The sequence below is a fragment of the Procambarus clarkii genome, chromosome 86, assembly GCF_040958095.1.
Source record: "Procambarus clarkii isolate CNS0578487 chromosome 86, FALCON_Pclarkii_2.0, whole genome shotgun sequence".
In the NCBI taxonomy this organism is placed as follows: domain Eukaryota; kingdom Metazoa; phylum Arthropoda; class Malacostraca; order Decapoda; family Cambaridae; genus Procambarus; species Procambarus clarkii.
This window is the reverse complement of record NC_091235.1, coordinates 8,090,178-8,105,576: the sequence shown is the minus strand read 5'-3', so window position 1 is coordinate 8,105,576 and position 15,399 is coordinate 8,090,178. Positions and strand designations below refer to the sequence as shown.

The 15,399-nt window shown below is 40.7% G+C and overlaps 1 protein-coding gene across 18 annotated transcripts in view; it reads right to left on the bottom strand.

The window, feature by feature from the left end:
• Positions 1-15,399, bottom strand: part of sls (sallimus) — a 601,134-nt gene that overhangs the window by 341,993 nt on the left and 243,742 nt on the right. For all 18 annotated transcript variants that reach the window (XM_069317090.1, XM_069317072.1, XM_069317078.1 and 15 more), the window contains 2 exons: positions 4,953-10,850; positions 594-4,074 (listed from right to left, as the gene is read on the bottom strand). In XM_069317090.1, the coding sequence (XP_069173191.1) occupies positions 594-4,074; positions 4,953-10,850 (9,379 nt within the window). The remainder of the gene's footprint in view (positions 1-593; positions 4,075-4,952; positions 10,851-15,399) is intronic.

Here is a 15,399-nt window from a genome sequence, read left to right as displayed (position 1 = left end):
ATCATCAAATGCACTAGCTCGAGTGCATGGGGGAGTTGTGTAAAACCCTGGTTTGTATCTCGGAGAGGTTGCAGGATCCAAGTAAGTTAGGTACAACTTCTGATTTCAACTCTTTTGACCATGTCGTAGCTCAGTCAATTAAGGCAGCGTCTGGGATGATCTTGGACGTAGGTTCAAATCCTCATCACGGCCCTTGTGGATTTGTTTAAGTAAATACAGTATTTGACAATGCTATCCTATAATGTAAATTGATCATATTTTTAGGGTCGTATTTTTTAGGGTCATATAGGTCATATTTTTAAGTGGTTTCTCCAAGATATGAGCATTTAGTAGTTCCCCTCGTGGATCGCTTGGGAATACTACTTGACCACATACAAGGTAGATTGGCGGCACCAATAAATGTCCGAATCGAACTGAAAATTGACACATAGTTTTTATAGCAAACCTCACAATTACCAGGGGGAGGGTCAGATATTTGGTGAGTAGATATTTTTTGTCATCCCTATAAGCTTGGGCCAGTCTAATGTACAACTTTAAAAATGGAAAATAAAAAATGAACTAAATTTTATACATATTTCTTTAGCAAAACTTACTTTGAGCTGATTTAACATATCTTCTGTCAATGCTTTCTTTGGTATGTGATTCTGTTTCAGTCTCTGTGTCTGTTGTGATGGTGCCTTGAGGATGAACAGCAGCATCCTCCTCTAGATCAAAGGGCTTAAACTCCACCTTTGGGAACCTAGGGATAGAATACTCTTCTAAGGACTCTCTTCTTTCTCTTCTTGGTAGATCCGAGAGGTCCATAACTGGGCGAGGTGGTCCTTCAAAATGAGGTGGCTGGTCGAACTTGGATGGAGGTGAAGGGTCCCTGCCAGATGATTCACTTCGCTGTTTCCCTATCTCCCCAGCAGGAGGAGCAACGCGCCGATAAACATGCTCTTCCCCCTCACTGTCAGGAGGAACCCACTTAGGAGCAATTGGTGCTTCATAGTCACTCTCATAGTCACTACCTCTGAATTCTCCTTTCATGAATTTTTTTGGCTGAGGTGGTGGTGGACCTCGCTGCCGTTTAGGTCTATTAGGATCAGGTTCATAAGGAAATGGTACTAATTGAGGAAATGGTTTAGTTTGGCTATGTTCTGTATCAACTCTCTCATGATCTGATTCAGAAACAAAGTCATATATATCTGTAATATCAATATCAATCTGAAAGCCCTTTTTAGCTTCTATCTTTTTCTTTATCATTTTAATATGAACATCTTCCTTCTCTTCTATTTTGGGAGCTTTAGCTTGAATATAGCCAATTTCTGGTCGAGGCCCAGGTTCAGGTAGAGGAGGAGAAGGTATCTTGGATATATATGGTTCCGGTTCCTTCGGTTTTAATGCAGGTGCCTTTGGTGTTATCTTTGAAATTTTTGATATAGGCTTCTCCTTTACTTTGGGTATGATAATTTCAGGTGATGGCTCTTTTACATCCACTTCAAGAATATCAAGAGGATCAATTGTTGGGCGCAAGGGTCCTCCTGATGCAGGAGGAACTTCAAACTTTGAAGGTGGTGTGGGAGTACGTTCCTTGCTCTTGGAAAAATGCTTTTCTGCGGGTGGGGGTGGTCTAACTGGTGTATATTCTGGGTCTTCTGCATCACTCTCGGGTGGTTTCCACTTGGGCCGAACTCTACTCTCATAATCACTATCATAGTCACTTTCTCTAAACTCTCCTTTAATAAACTTTTTAGGCTTTGGAGGTGGTGGTCCCCTATCCCGTTTGGGTTTGCCTTTATCTGGTTCAAATGGGAATGGTTCCAGATCCAGAAACTTTTCATTTTCTACAGTTTGTTCAAATTTCGCTGGTGGTTTAGGGTGTGCTGGAACCTGTTCAGATTCTGTGATAATGGTCTTTTTTGTTTCTTTCTTTTCTTTCCTTATTCGTAGCTCCTCTTCTAATTTCAAGTTTGTTATAGTCTTCTCTGTTCTTTCAGTTATCTTTGTGTAGGGCTTAATTTCGTATGTCTGAATCTCTTTCAGGGCAGGAGGTTTTACTCTTGACTGGAGATCTACTTTATCTACAACATACCGAGTTTCTTGCACAATTATACCTTCTTCTGGAGTAGGCCCTGGTGATGGGAGAGGAGGAGACAATGGCCTCTCCACAGGTTTCAAAATTTGTTTTGGCACTTTTACTGTGATTTTCTTTGGTGGTTCAATTTTCTTGGGTAATTCTTTAGGGATGAAAACTTCAGGGCTGGGCTCCTTTAGAATAACTATTTCAGAAGGCTTAATAATTGGTCTCCATGGCCCTCCACTTTCCGGAGGAGTGTCAAAGATTGTAGGAGGAGTGGGTGTTCGTTCTCTGGCCTTTGAAGGTGTTCTGTCTGACCGAAGGCATGGTTTCACCTTGTTATAGCTTATATCATCTGCATCACTGTCAGTTGGCTGCCATTTTGGTTTGATGGGACCTTCATAATCACTTTCATAATCACTTTCAGTAAACTCACCTTTCTGAAACTTCTTAGGCTTAGGTGGTGGAGCACCTCTCTCTTTCTTTGCTTTCTCTGGCTCAGGGGCAAAAGGGAAAGGCTCCAGAGGTGGAAGAGGCTTTGGTTTAGGTTCCTCTCTCGGCAAAGGTCTTGCTTTTGACTCCTGAGTTTTTTCTGCTGTACTAACTGTTGTAGATGCTGAGCGTGCATCAGTAAACTTGATTACACGTGTAGTCTGTTGCATGGTTAAAAATCTCTGGTGATGTTTACTAGAATCTGCTATTTTTGTGATTTTGGTTGACTCTACACCAATGGCATTAGAAAATGGTGCTGTCTGGGGCCGTGGTGGCACATAATCTTCTATGGGTGGTGATCCAGGCTTCAAAACTGGTGATGGCGATCTTTTTCGAGGAGGCTCTCTTTTCTGTGGTTGCGATTTAAAAATTTTTGGTTCTTTTGGAACTATTGGTGGCGGTTCTGGTTTTCTTATTTTCTCAATTTTTTCTGGAATAATTATTTCTGGTGAAACCTCTCGCTCAGGTTCAGTTTCAGACTCAGGAAAATCAACTTTTGGCCTTGGCGGTCCTTCAAACTTTGGAGGCTCATCAAAGGCTGTAGGAGGGGTTGGTTCTCTTACATGAAGGCGAGTAATTTTTGGTGTACTAATTGGTGCTTTGATCCTTCCATAGCTTTGATCTTCAGCATCACTGTCTGATGGTTTCCATTTAGGTGGAATACGGCCCTCATAATCACTGTCATAGTCACTTTCGTGGAATTCGACCTTTATAAACTTGCTTGGTTGAGGTGGTGGGGCTCCTCTTGACTTCTTGGGCATATCAGGTTCAACTTTGAATGGAAAAGGTTTCAAGTCAAGCTCTTCTCTCTCTCTCTCTTGCCGAGTGACAGCTTGTTTTACAAGTCCTGTAGATTTAAGAGGCTGAATTTCTGGGACCTTTGCAGATTTTTCAGGTTGCAACCTTATTTGCTTTGCTTTGGGCTCGGAAACTGGCTGAAAATTTAATAATTTTTCTTCTGTTTTAGACTTGTCCACAAACTTTTTAATTTCACTTGATTTTGTTGTTTCTTTAACATGCTTATCTATTTTGAATGTAGTGTCTGACTTTTTCATAGTTAAATCTTGAGACACAGTTTTTTTAGTTTCTTTTAATGGCTTGAAAGGTTTTGAAATTTGCTGTGCCTCAATTTTTGGTACCTCAGTTGCTTTTCTGTCCATTTTCTGTTCTACTTTAATTGTCTGTTTTTTGGATGGATGCGGAGAAACATCCATACTTGTGCTTTCAAACACCTCAACTTTTTTATCAGACATGAATTCTACATGTGTTTCACTCTTAATTTCAACCTTCTTTTGGGTTCTGCCTGTATCTGTTGCAACATCACTTTCATCCTTCATGGCATAATAAGTGTCTTCTGAGTAGGGGCTTGATGTTCCTGGCTTCCCTCTTGTCTCTTTCCTGAACTCCTCAAATCTGGGTTTCTTTTCTTGCTGTGGAGGTGGTGCCGGTTTTGGCTTTGTCGTCTTTGGGCCTTCACCACCCCGCTTTTCTTCGTGAACTTCCTCCGACCTGCTAGTAAACATCTGTAAAGAAAGTGACCCAAAACTGAAATATTGAAATATACATCACATACATTTGGCCTTTGGAATTTATGTAAAATGTCCAAAGTTTGATAATTTAAATTTTCAAACTTTAGTAGAATGAGTAATTGTTATTCACTTGGTCAGCACTTGCCCAAGGTCATTAAAACTAATTTAGTACAAAAAAATTTACCCAATCCAATTTCCAAGACTGTATCATAATCTGGGTAAGTTGTCAAGGCCATTCATAAGAAGAATCAACATTCACCTATACTGTACAACATATAAATTACTTGTGTGTCGTACTTACAGGAATGGAATCTGCAGATAGCATGACTCAGTTTAATGAAAACATATCTGAAGAGCAGCATAAATGGATAGGATGGAAAAGGGAAACGAAAGAAAGGTACCCCAAAGTGCTAAAGAAATCAAAGTAAAAACGAAAATGTAATGTGTGCACAGAATTTTTAGTGAATTAATTGGTTACCGCCAGAACTCATGACCGACGTGGAGAAAATCACACAATTTCACTGATGGAGTAAAACAAACTTACTTAAAATCTCAGGTTTTGCATCAATTGCAGTTTAGCAGGGAAATGACCATAGTTTTTTAACCTGTCCAGAAAGAAAATTTCATTAGAACAGAATAGTGGGGTGTAAGGCGCATTGTATGTCCAATATGCAGGTTCTAAGACATCGTGCAAAAGTGCATGCAAGCCATTATGAACAGGAAAACAGTTAAAGAAACAGAAGGCTACAAAGATTTGCCCCATGGTTAAACATTATTAGTGATATTGACATCTAACACAGCTATTGACGACTGAAGCTATACACTATTGCCGAAAGGCATCAAAAAGCACCGATAGACTATTGTTTACGAACCTGGGAAGATTTACTTTCTGACGACTTGAACGAACTGGAGAAGTGCGAGGTCTGGTCTACTGAAGAAGCTGGGGTGGAAGGGAAGGGAAAGGAGCCTGAGGGGAAGCTACTTTTATGAGGCAAGCCACCACTTGCAGGGATGCCAAAGCTAGAAGGAAATGGAGGTTCTACTTGTCCGAACTCAGAACTTGTGAAGCTTTTACTTTCAGTTTTCGAGAATGATGAAGACATAAAACTTTCACTTTTGGAAAATGAACTAAAGTTAGATGAGCTCGCAGACTGGCTGGTCTTAACATTGCGACGAGGGAGAGTTCCTTCAGTATCTGCAGTGTAACCACTTTCTTCTAATTCTTGAGCTGCCATTTGTGGATTATCTATCTTCTTTCTTGATTTTGGTGAAGAAGGCTTTGGTTTTGTGTTGTTTGAACTTGTAGATTTCTCTGCACCATCAGTTTCATTTGTAACCGGGATATATCTTACAGGAGCTTCAATTGGTTGGGATACTGGTGCAGTACTTGGTGCTGGAGTGGGTTTAACACCAATGGGTGACATTGGAGTTGGCTTTATCCCAATAGTAGATGGGACTGAAATGTGTGGGGATGCTATGACACCTTGTGGTACAGGAGCTGGGCCACTACCCTCAAACATTTTCTTCATACCCTTTACTCCTCTTTCTTTCTTTTCTGTAATTTGAACATACTTCTCTGAACTTAGATGCTGAATTTCAGTCTTAGTACTCATTTCAGAAGATGCTGATGAAACACCTTTAGTCATCTGTATTGCTGGTGGTTCCTTCAAAATGCTCGGTGTTGTAACTGTTTTCTGTAATGGTACAGGCGCCACTTTGGGGGCAACAGCTGGGGTTGGTTTAGTTGGAGTGATGGGAGTAATCTTGTGCGCTGGAGCCGGAGTCACAACAGGAGTTTTCTGCTGAATAAATCTTGGCATTTGTTTTATGGGTTTATTTTCTGGGGTTATCTGGGAAGCTAAAGATTTTGTCGATTGTATTATATGTTTACTGTGACTTATTATTGGCTTGGGAACAGGCGTACTCTCCCTTGAAGTTGGAATATCAGAATCTACATCTGAGAAACACAAACTTAATGGCATAAGCTTGACTTCAAAAGGTGGTGGAGGGCCAAATGATGTTGGCGGTGGTGGGGAAGGTTGCTTTGGTTTCTTAGTTCTCCCCTTCTTCATTTTAATATTCAGTGGTCTATAACCTGTTGCCTCACTATCACTCATATATAATCTGGAAAAACTTCCTGGTACTGATTCATAATCACTTTCGTACTCACTCTCTGTGAATGAACCAGGGACAAATTTTGTAGGCATAGGTGGTGCCTTTCCTCTAGGCTGCTTCTGCTTCTCTGCTTGTACTTCAAAGGGGAATGGTTCTAGTGGAGGAAGTTGTATAATTGGAGGCACAGCAGAACTCTCTCTGGAAGGAGCAGATGATTTTACAAAGACATCCCTCTTTGATTGAATATTTTGTTCTTGAACAGATGGTGGAACCGGTCTCTGCACAGAAGGTACAATTTTTTTGGGCCCTGCTGTTACAGGTCTCTCAGGCACTGCTTTTCCAGTATTCAATTTACTACCCTGTACAGTTGTCTCTTTCTTAACCTCTTTCTTTACTGAGGTCTTTGACATCTGTTGTGACATTTTAATCATTTCTTGTTTAGATGTCACTGAACTTGATTCATGAATTGTAGCAGATGTGGCTGTTTTCACTTGAGGAACTGTCTGAGGCCATGACATTCTTTTTTCTTGAAGTGTGATATTGCTTGACCAATATATTGCAGGTGGGGCTTCGTGTGGCCTTGCAGGAAACGTTGTCGACTCTGATACACGAGGTCGTTCTGCAGATTGAGAACGTGTTTTCAGTGTGGAAACAGCATTTGAAGTTACATCATGAGAACTCGAAGTCCAAGCAGAAACCTTTTTACTAACCCATGTGGGCCTTGAAACAGACTGAGATGGGGGCTCAGGTTTCTTAACAGGTTTGATAGTGGGTTTAGTTATAGGTTTCTTCTCATGTATGGCTGTTGATTTGGGTGCAGCTTTGATTACTGGGATTGGTTTTTCTTCAGATAAAACTGATTTTGATTTTGAATCTGCTAATATTTGTGGAGGGGGCAAGTCAAATGGTGGTGGTGGCGCAGGAGATGACTTTATTTTGGAACTCTTTGGCATGGGTGCTCTTACCGATCTGAAACCAGACGCAGGAGCAAGATCAACTGAAGGTTCGAGAGGTGATACAAGGAATGGTTCTGGTTCTGTAACATATTCAGCAGCAGGTTCTGGTTGAAGAGCATAATCTGGTGCAGGCTCTGGTTGAAGAACATAATCTGGTGCAGGCTCTGGTTGAAGAACATAATCTGGTGCAGGCTCTGGTTGAAGAACATAATCTGGTGCAGGCTCTGGTTGAAGAACATAATCTGGTGCAGGCTCTGGTTGAAGAACATAATCTGGTGCAGGCGCTGGTTGAAGAACATAATCTGGTGCAGGCTCTGGTTGAAGAACATAATCTGGTGCAGGCTCTGGTTGAAGAACATATTCTGGTGCAGGCTCTGGCTGAAGAACATAATCTGGTGCAGGCTTTGATTGAGGAATGTAGCTAGGTGTAGGTTCTGATTTATGGACATAAACAGGTGCAGGTTTATGGGCTACAACAGGAATAATAGTTTGTTCTGAATGTTTTAAAATTTGTGATTCTTTTGTTTCATAACTCACAGAAGTTGTATGAGTCTTGGTTTCAGAGAAAGAAGACACTGAGGATGACTGTTTCTGAGTAACAAACTCTCTATCAGTGTGTACTGACTGCATTGATTGTGTGTCTGGTTGTGGAGGCCAGGACTTAACCAACTTCCCTGGTGCTCTCACATGTTCCAAATCAATATCTGTCAACTCCGGTATTTTTGGAGAAGACTTCACATGTTCTATTAGCTGAGGTTGTGCAATTTTATCAGACACTTCTGTTGTTGTTGGGGGTATTGTATCCTTCTTTGTAGGCTTCTTTGGAACATGCTTTACTATCTCTTGTTCAGCACTTTTACCTGCAGAGGCCAAAAACTTTTCCACAATTTTGGTCTTTTTCTTCGGTGTAATAGATTTTGGTTCTTTTTTAGCTACTTCCTCCTTTTTCAGGATTTCGGGTCTCATACCACCTTCAAAAATTGGTGGAGTGTCAAAAGCTGACGGAGGAAGAACATCTTGTCCAGTGGAAGCTGGACGTGATGATGGTTCTTGCACTTCAAATTTTATTTTCTTAAGTTGAATTCTATGCTCAGTTTCCATATCGCTCTCATACTCACTATCAGTAAAGGAACCAGGAATAAATTTCCGTGGCACAGGAGGAGGTAAACTACGCGGTCGTTCTTTCCTTGGCTTTTCTTCCACAGTGAAGGGGAAAGGTTCAAGTTCAGGGAATTTTTCAGATTTAATGTCTCCAAATATTTTATCCTCAGTCTCTCGAGTTGGGGTAGGCACATCACGAACTGGAGTGGAAGGTTGCTTAGGACTTGGAAACATTCTAATACCACCTGGTACCTCATCTGGGGACATTGGAACAATTGTTTCTTCCAGCCGTTTTGCAAGTTGAATAACAGACTCGCGTTTCTTTTTTGGTTTCTTCTGTTCTTTTACCTCATCACGCTCTGGAGGTTTTGGAGGCTTAACAGGTTCTTCATTACTTGCTTGCTCAGGGTGTTTAGAATCTGGCATTACAAGTGGTTGAAGAGGTTGACGCTCTAGTTTTCTAGTCTCTTGCATAGTTAGCCCTACTGTTTCTGGTGGGAGTACAGGGGAGAACATTTTTGTCTGTACATTTGACGAAGCGACAAACATTGTTTTCATTTCTCTGCTTATAGAAGACGACGACATCTGAGATATCATGTTTGAATTGAATTCCTCACGTTCTGGACTTGGCTCATTTGGCACTGGTTGAGGAGAAGGAATGAATTCAATAACTTGCTCACTTTCTGGGACAAAATACTGCAGCAAAGCATCTTCTGTAGAAGATTCTAGATCTCTTGGTTCTGTGTCAGATGCATGTGGGGGCAAAGGTTCCACACTAGATTCAGGAATAATATATTCAGGTACAGCACAAATCTTGACTGTTTGTCTGGGTTCAATTGGCTGCAGAATAATATCTTCAACACTTGTAACATGGTTGATAGAATCAACAACCTGCTCAGGTGGAGGACTTGTTACTCCAGTTGTGAATACTTTGGTCTCAACTGTTGAAAAACTGCTTTTAGATAAAGATCTTTTTGATTCATAAAAACTGGTTTCTATTATACTTGACTCTGTTTTAACCTCTCTTTCTGTTTTAGGTTCATAATCAGAGGGAATATGTTCTTCAGTAATTTGTTCTACAACTGGAACAGGCGTTGGGATTCTGGGTGGCTCTGGTGTTGGGATTCTTGGTGGCTCTGGTGTCGGGACTTTGGGTGGCTCTGGCGTTGGGATTCTTGGTGGCTCTGGTGTTGGGATTCTTGGTGGCTCTGGTGTTGGGATTCTGGGTGGCTCTGGTGTTGGGATTCTTGGTGGCTCTGGCGTTGGGATTCTTGGTGGCTCTGGCGTTGGGATTCTTGGTGGCTCTGGCGTTGGGATTCTTGGTGGCTCTGGCGTTGGGATTCTTGGTGGCTCTGGTGTCGGGATTTTGGGTGGCTCTGGCGTTGGGATTCTGGGTGGCTCTGGCGTTGGGATTCTTGGTGGCTCTGGCGTCGGGATTCTGGGTGGCTCTGGCGTCGGGATTCTGGGTGGCTCTGGCGTCGGGATTCTGGGTGGCTCTGGCGTCGGGACTCTGGGTGGCTCTGGCGTCGGGACCCTGGGTGGCTCTGGCGTCGGGACCCTGGGTGGCTCTGGCGTCGGGACCCTGGGTGGCTCTGGCGTCGGGACCCTGGGTGGCTCTGGCGTCGGGACCCTGGGTGGCTCTGGCGTCGGGACTCTGGGTGGCTCTGGCGTTGGGACAGGTTCAGGTACAACCTCGGGAACGGGAGATAAAATCTTGTACGTCTCCGAGATAGGAGCAGATACTCTCTTGTATTCTTGCCTTAGCTGAGCTCCAGACTCAAAGCGTTCAATTATTTTCACATCTTTTACCTTATATGATTCATAAGGAGAAAGAGATTCAAAGTTTTGCTCAGGCAATGGTGCAACATGTGCAGGCTCAGGCTCAAGTGCAATGTGTGTAGGTTCAGGCTCAAATGCAACATATGCAGGCTCAGGTTCAGGCTCAAGTACAACATGTGTAGGCTTAGGAAATGGGGCAACATGATACTCAGGTTCTGGTTCAGGTACCAGCACTGGCTCTAATGATGGGACAATGCATGTATCTGGTTGGCTTACAGGGGCAGTTTCTTGTCCTAACTCTGGCTCTTCTACCACCATGGGTTCTGAGACTGGTATATAGCCATACTCTGGTGCTGGTTCTGGCTGAAGCTCAATATATGGCTCCTCAGGAAGCTTGGGAGGGGGTTTAGGTTTTGAGGGTTGCTTTGGAGGGATTGTATAGGATTGCACTTCACTTGAGGCTGAAAATGATGAAATAATGGAAGACACATTATGAGACATTATCTCTACACTTGTGTCAATTTTTGGGATGCGATCTGCTTCATCATCAGAAGGTGGTGGTGGCCATGCCTTTTTCAGTTTCCCAGGAGCTCGCTTAATCTCCAGTTCCTCTTCACTCATTGGCTCGGGAGGGGTTTGTGGAATGCTGGGAGGAGATGGTTGGACCTGTGTGGTAGTGGGTGATTCAAAATAAGGCTTAGGATGAGGAGCCTTAAGGATCTTTAATGGAGAAGTGGAAGCTGGCGCTTCTACTGCAACTTCCTCTATAGCTCGTTTTATAGTTTTCACATGCCCTTCTTCAACAGATTCGATATTCCGCTGTACAGCAAGAAGATGAGAAAGGAGAGATAACAGTTGTTCCTCCACCATAAGTGAAATAAGAAACATAAAATATGTACAAAAATGTATGAGTATAATTATGTTTGGAACTTCCAAACAACTTAATAAAGCAAAACCCTTTGTAGCTGTGAGAATATGTGCAATTTGAAAAATAAAATTGTGAGAATGATATTAAACTAAATATTAATGTGCATTTTATCTACAAGTGCAATATAAAAAGGATGGAAACCCAAAGACTAGGAGCTTATTCTGGAGTTATCACTTTTATACACTAAAATGTATACATACAAATTCACATATAAGTGTACTTAGATCAACAAATATATAAATTTCAATTCACATTCAAACCATTTCCCAAATGAATTGGCATAACTTTTAAGATTACTTGTATCACTTTCCTATTATATGCAGTAATAAATTTATATATATTTTCTTTTAATATATTCTCTTGCAGACACACTAATACTACAGCAACTAAACATAATAGAGTAGCATATTTTATTTTATTTTATTTTATTTATGCATATACAAGAATGTACATAAGGAATGTGAGGATACAAATATGGTAATTACAGTCTTGTAAAGCCACTAGCACGTGCAGCGTTTCGGGCAGTTCTATCCTATTTCTATTTCGGGCATATATCTATTCTAAATCTATCTATTCTATAAATCTATTCTATTTTGGGCATATATTCTTTAGCTCTAGTTCTCCATATCATTCTATGATCTCTTATACAAGCATGACAAAATCTGCAATTAACTACTGTACATACTCTATAATAAATTCAACCAAAACTGTTAGAGATAGTCGAGAGTATACAGTACATCAGTGAGGCCCTACTGGATGTGTATGCCAATGTGACCCCTATTGTGCCTAGATGCTAATATGACTATTGCACATGGAATTTGATATGACAATATTGTGCAAAAGTGCCAATATAACCTTATTACACATAATTAAGCAGTCTCTGTGGTGCAGTGGTAAAGCACTCGCTTGGTGCTTTGCGAGCGCATTGGCCTGGGTTCGTATCCTGGCCAGGGAGGACTGACTGGGCGCCAATCCTTAACTGTAGCCTCTGTTGACCCAGCAGTGAATGGGTACCTGGTTGGTAAATGATTTGGCAGATCGTATTCCAGGGAACAATTAGGATTAAGGACTGCCAGAAATGCTACGCGTGCTAGTGGCTTTACAAAAATGTAAGAACTCTTGTATATATAAATAAAAAATAAACAAATAATAATAATAATAATAATAATAATAATAAAGTTCATTCAGGTAAAAGTACATACTGTACATACAAAATGAGTTTCAAACCGAATGTTGGATTTCTAGATAGAGCTAGTACATACTATGTCTAAAGCCACTGGTACGCACAGCTTTTTGGGCAAGATGTGGAAAACACTTAAAAAAAAGACAAACTAATTGAGATCAAAAGAATGAATTGGACTGAAAAAGGAAAAAATAAAAAAGAATGACAATAGTTATATGTCAGATGGAACAGCAGAAATTGCAACAGCTCAGCAGGATAATTTTAACTAAATAAATAGACTACAATTTTGTTTATACATGTTTTTGTACAAGTTTATACCTGGAAGATATCAGCAGTTATACAAGTTGTTAATAATCAGTATTGTTTGAAAATAGCTAAAATAGGGACTGTTATGATCACCTTCACTAAGAAAGCATTCATAAAATAAGTGAAACACTATAGGTAACTACAAGGTTCAAAGAAATTGAAGAACTGTGCAACTAAATGGCTCCACATATAAGTCATTCAGAAAATAAGTCGAACCCCTTAGTTATGGCCAGCTATCAACAGGTGGCAACAACACTGGGAGCTCCTAGTTTCCACACCATCTTGGCCTCAGTCCAGAGCTGAAAAACCACGAACCAACACACCTGGTTGGAGAGGGAAGGAGGGAATTTGAGTCACTAAGGCCCTACCAGAAAGAGGCATTTCATTACAGGCCCCCAACTCCTCCTCATAGAAGAATTGAAGAGTCTTGCACTATCCAAGACAAGGCACCCTACATATTAGTATGGCCTCCCAGGGGTAAATTACCAAATCCACTAGAGATGTCACTGTTAGGGCAGAAAGAATGCTAAAACAAGCGCTTCAGGAAAGGGTGCCATAAACACGTGCAGCTCATGGCGAAGAAATGACTAGGTCCACGCAACATGTGAAGCTTAAAACACATGCTCTTGTAGAAAATGTCAAAATTGGGAACAATATAAAAAGCAAATGGCCCCTCCCCACAGGATAGTCGAAAGGAAGGCCCACACCTAGGAAAAAACTGGGACCTGCCAAAGCCAGCGACTCGGGGAGGTCTGCATTCATAGAAATCAGCAACAGGACTGAGGCAAAGATGGTGTGGAAGCTACGAGCTTCCAATGGTCTTGCTGCCTGTTGATGGCCAGTCATAACTAGAAGGAGTTTGATCAAATTTCCGAGTGAATTGTTTGTGGGGTCATTTGGCTATTCATTGCTTTGTTTTCCTTGAATATTGCAGTTGCCTGTATTGTTCTACTTTCTTCTGGATGTTTTCTCAGTGAGGGTTATCATAACAATTCCTACTCCCTGTGTCTATGCGGGGCTAGGTTTAGGCTCTGGTTCCCAATAGGCTATAAAAGACCCCTAAAGCTGATGCGACTCGAGAGGGAGGAAGTATCTCGGCAAACTAGCTTCTGGAAGCCACTGGTCAGCCCCCTTCATAAAAATGGAGCCTGAGTATCTAAGCATGAGGGATCAACAACCAATACTGCAAACACAGGGGTGATGAAATGGCCAAAGGTATCCTGTTCACAGCAATAAACATCAACCTCCCTGAACAAGATTCTAAAACCCATGAAGTCATATACTCTACTTAAGGAAGTAAGCCACTGTTGTGCATCACTAGCACTAAACTGAAAAAAACAGGCCGATAAAATATCAGGGACACATAATGACTTGTAATATTGTATACAAATGCAAACTAAATTTTACAAAATAAAAACCTCAAACAACTGAATTTTGGTCCCCACCTGCTAAGTGACATGATACACAGTCCGGGGCCTATGAATCAGTCCAGGTCAGGAATCCTTGATGTGTGCATGGTGCTACCACTGGATGCTGTTTAACTGTAGCCCTCAAGTAAAACTAACAGTGACTACGATAGATTGAGGTTTAACCTTTCGTATTCTGCATACAGCTATGATGTTGTTCCTAGTGTGTTTTATTTCAGTTTTCTTGATGTTAAAGCTCTTTGTCACATATAATCTTAACATTGTGAAAAGCATTAGCTTCCACAACTAGGTGGCCTGAAAGTTAAACTAGTTTCTGAGAGCACTCATTTGGCAGTCACTAGGAATGGCAAGGGAGGGATCTGAAGGAATTCAAATTTGTACTTGAATGTACCTTGATTGGGCATTCTGGGCTGGATTTTATTTTTCTCATGATTCCCTAGCACCTTTAATGACCCTGAAGAGACTATACATAAACCTTCCCAGTGATGCCAGTGGCAGCATGCCGTCCTGCTTGACTGTATATGATCCTGATCATATGACAACACATCCTACCATAGGAAGGAACCAAATACTGTATAACAACTTGGAAAGACATTCTATACAATAGTCTCTCTCTCTCTCTCTCTGATAGAACAGTGCATACATAGAAAACTGTTGATAAAGAGCCTCTATCTTTACACATTCTTATAAAAACACAATACAGTATTGAAAATAAATTCATTGTCAGCTATTGGATATGTTCTAAGGAGATGGTACAAACATCAAGAAATATTTGTTTAATGCTATAGATAACACTGTGTGACAATCGACACTATAAAATTTTGCTGGATTAAAAGACTAGTTGCCTGATATTGTATTACAAACTTTGATGCTTTAGTAGATAACAATGAAGCTCCTAAACCTATAAAATTTCAACAACTAAACTAGTAATCACACAAAATGGCCAGCATCACAATATTCCAGTAGTTTCAAACCCTTATACATGATAATAATTGCAATCGTATGCCATCATTGCTTATTCCATAAATAAGCATCTTGTATTATTTTGTATTATTTAATGCTTTTTCCATAAATAATCACTAAAATGGCTGATTTTTTAAGCTTACAAATGTAGAAATACATTGTCTGTCACTGTGAGTAATAGCATTAGTATTACAAAAAATGCTCAAACCCTGCAGAAAATTGCCTCTTATAATAAAGAAACTGCAGATCACAAACTTGTATGTCATCTCCCATTTTTATATTCTTATTGCCAATACAATCTTGGAAACCAAATGTTAAAGATTATGAAAATGCAAGATTAATCAAGGCATCTTACTAACTGGGTTAGAAAACTCTGGCTTGCTAGTAAAGAGTGTACCAAGAGGATCATCAATTTCCAGCATCTCATAATAGCAGTTTAAAGTGTAATTAAAATTGTAAATAAAGCATTCTAAGTAATAAACACATTAACACATCACTAACACTACTTCTTATCTTGTGCAGTTGGCAACAGGCAAGATTATAATGGAACAATGTTTTTGC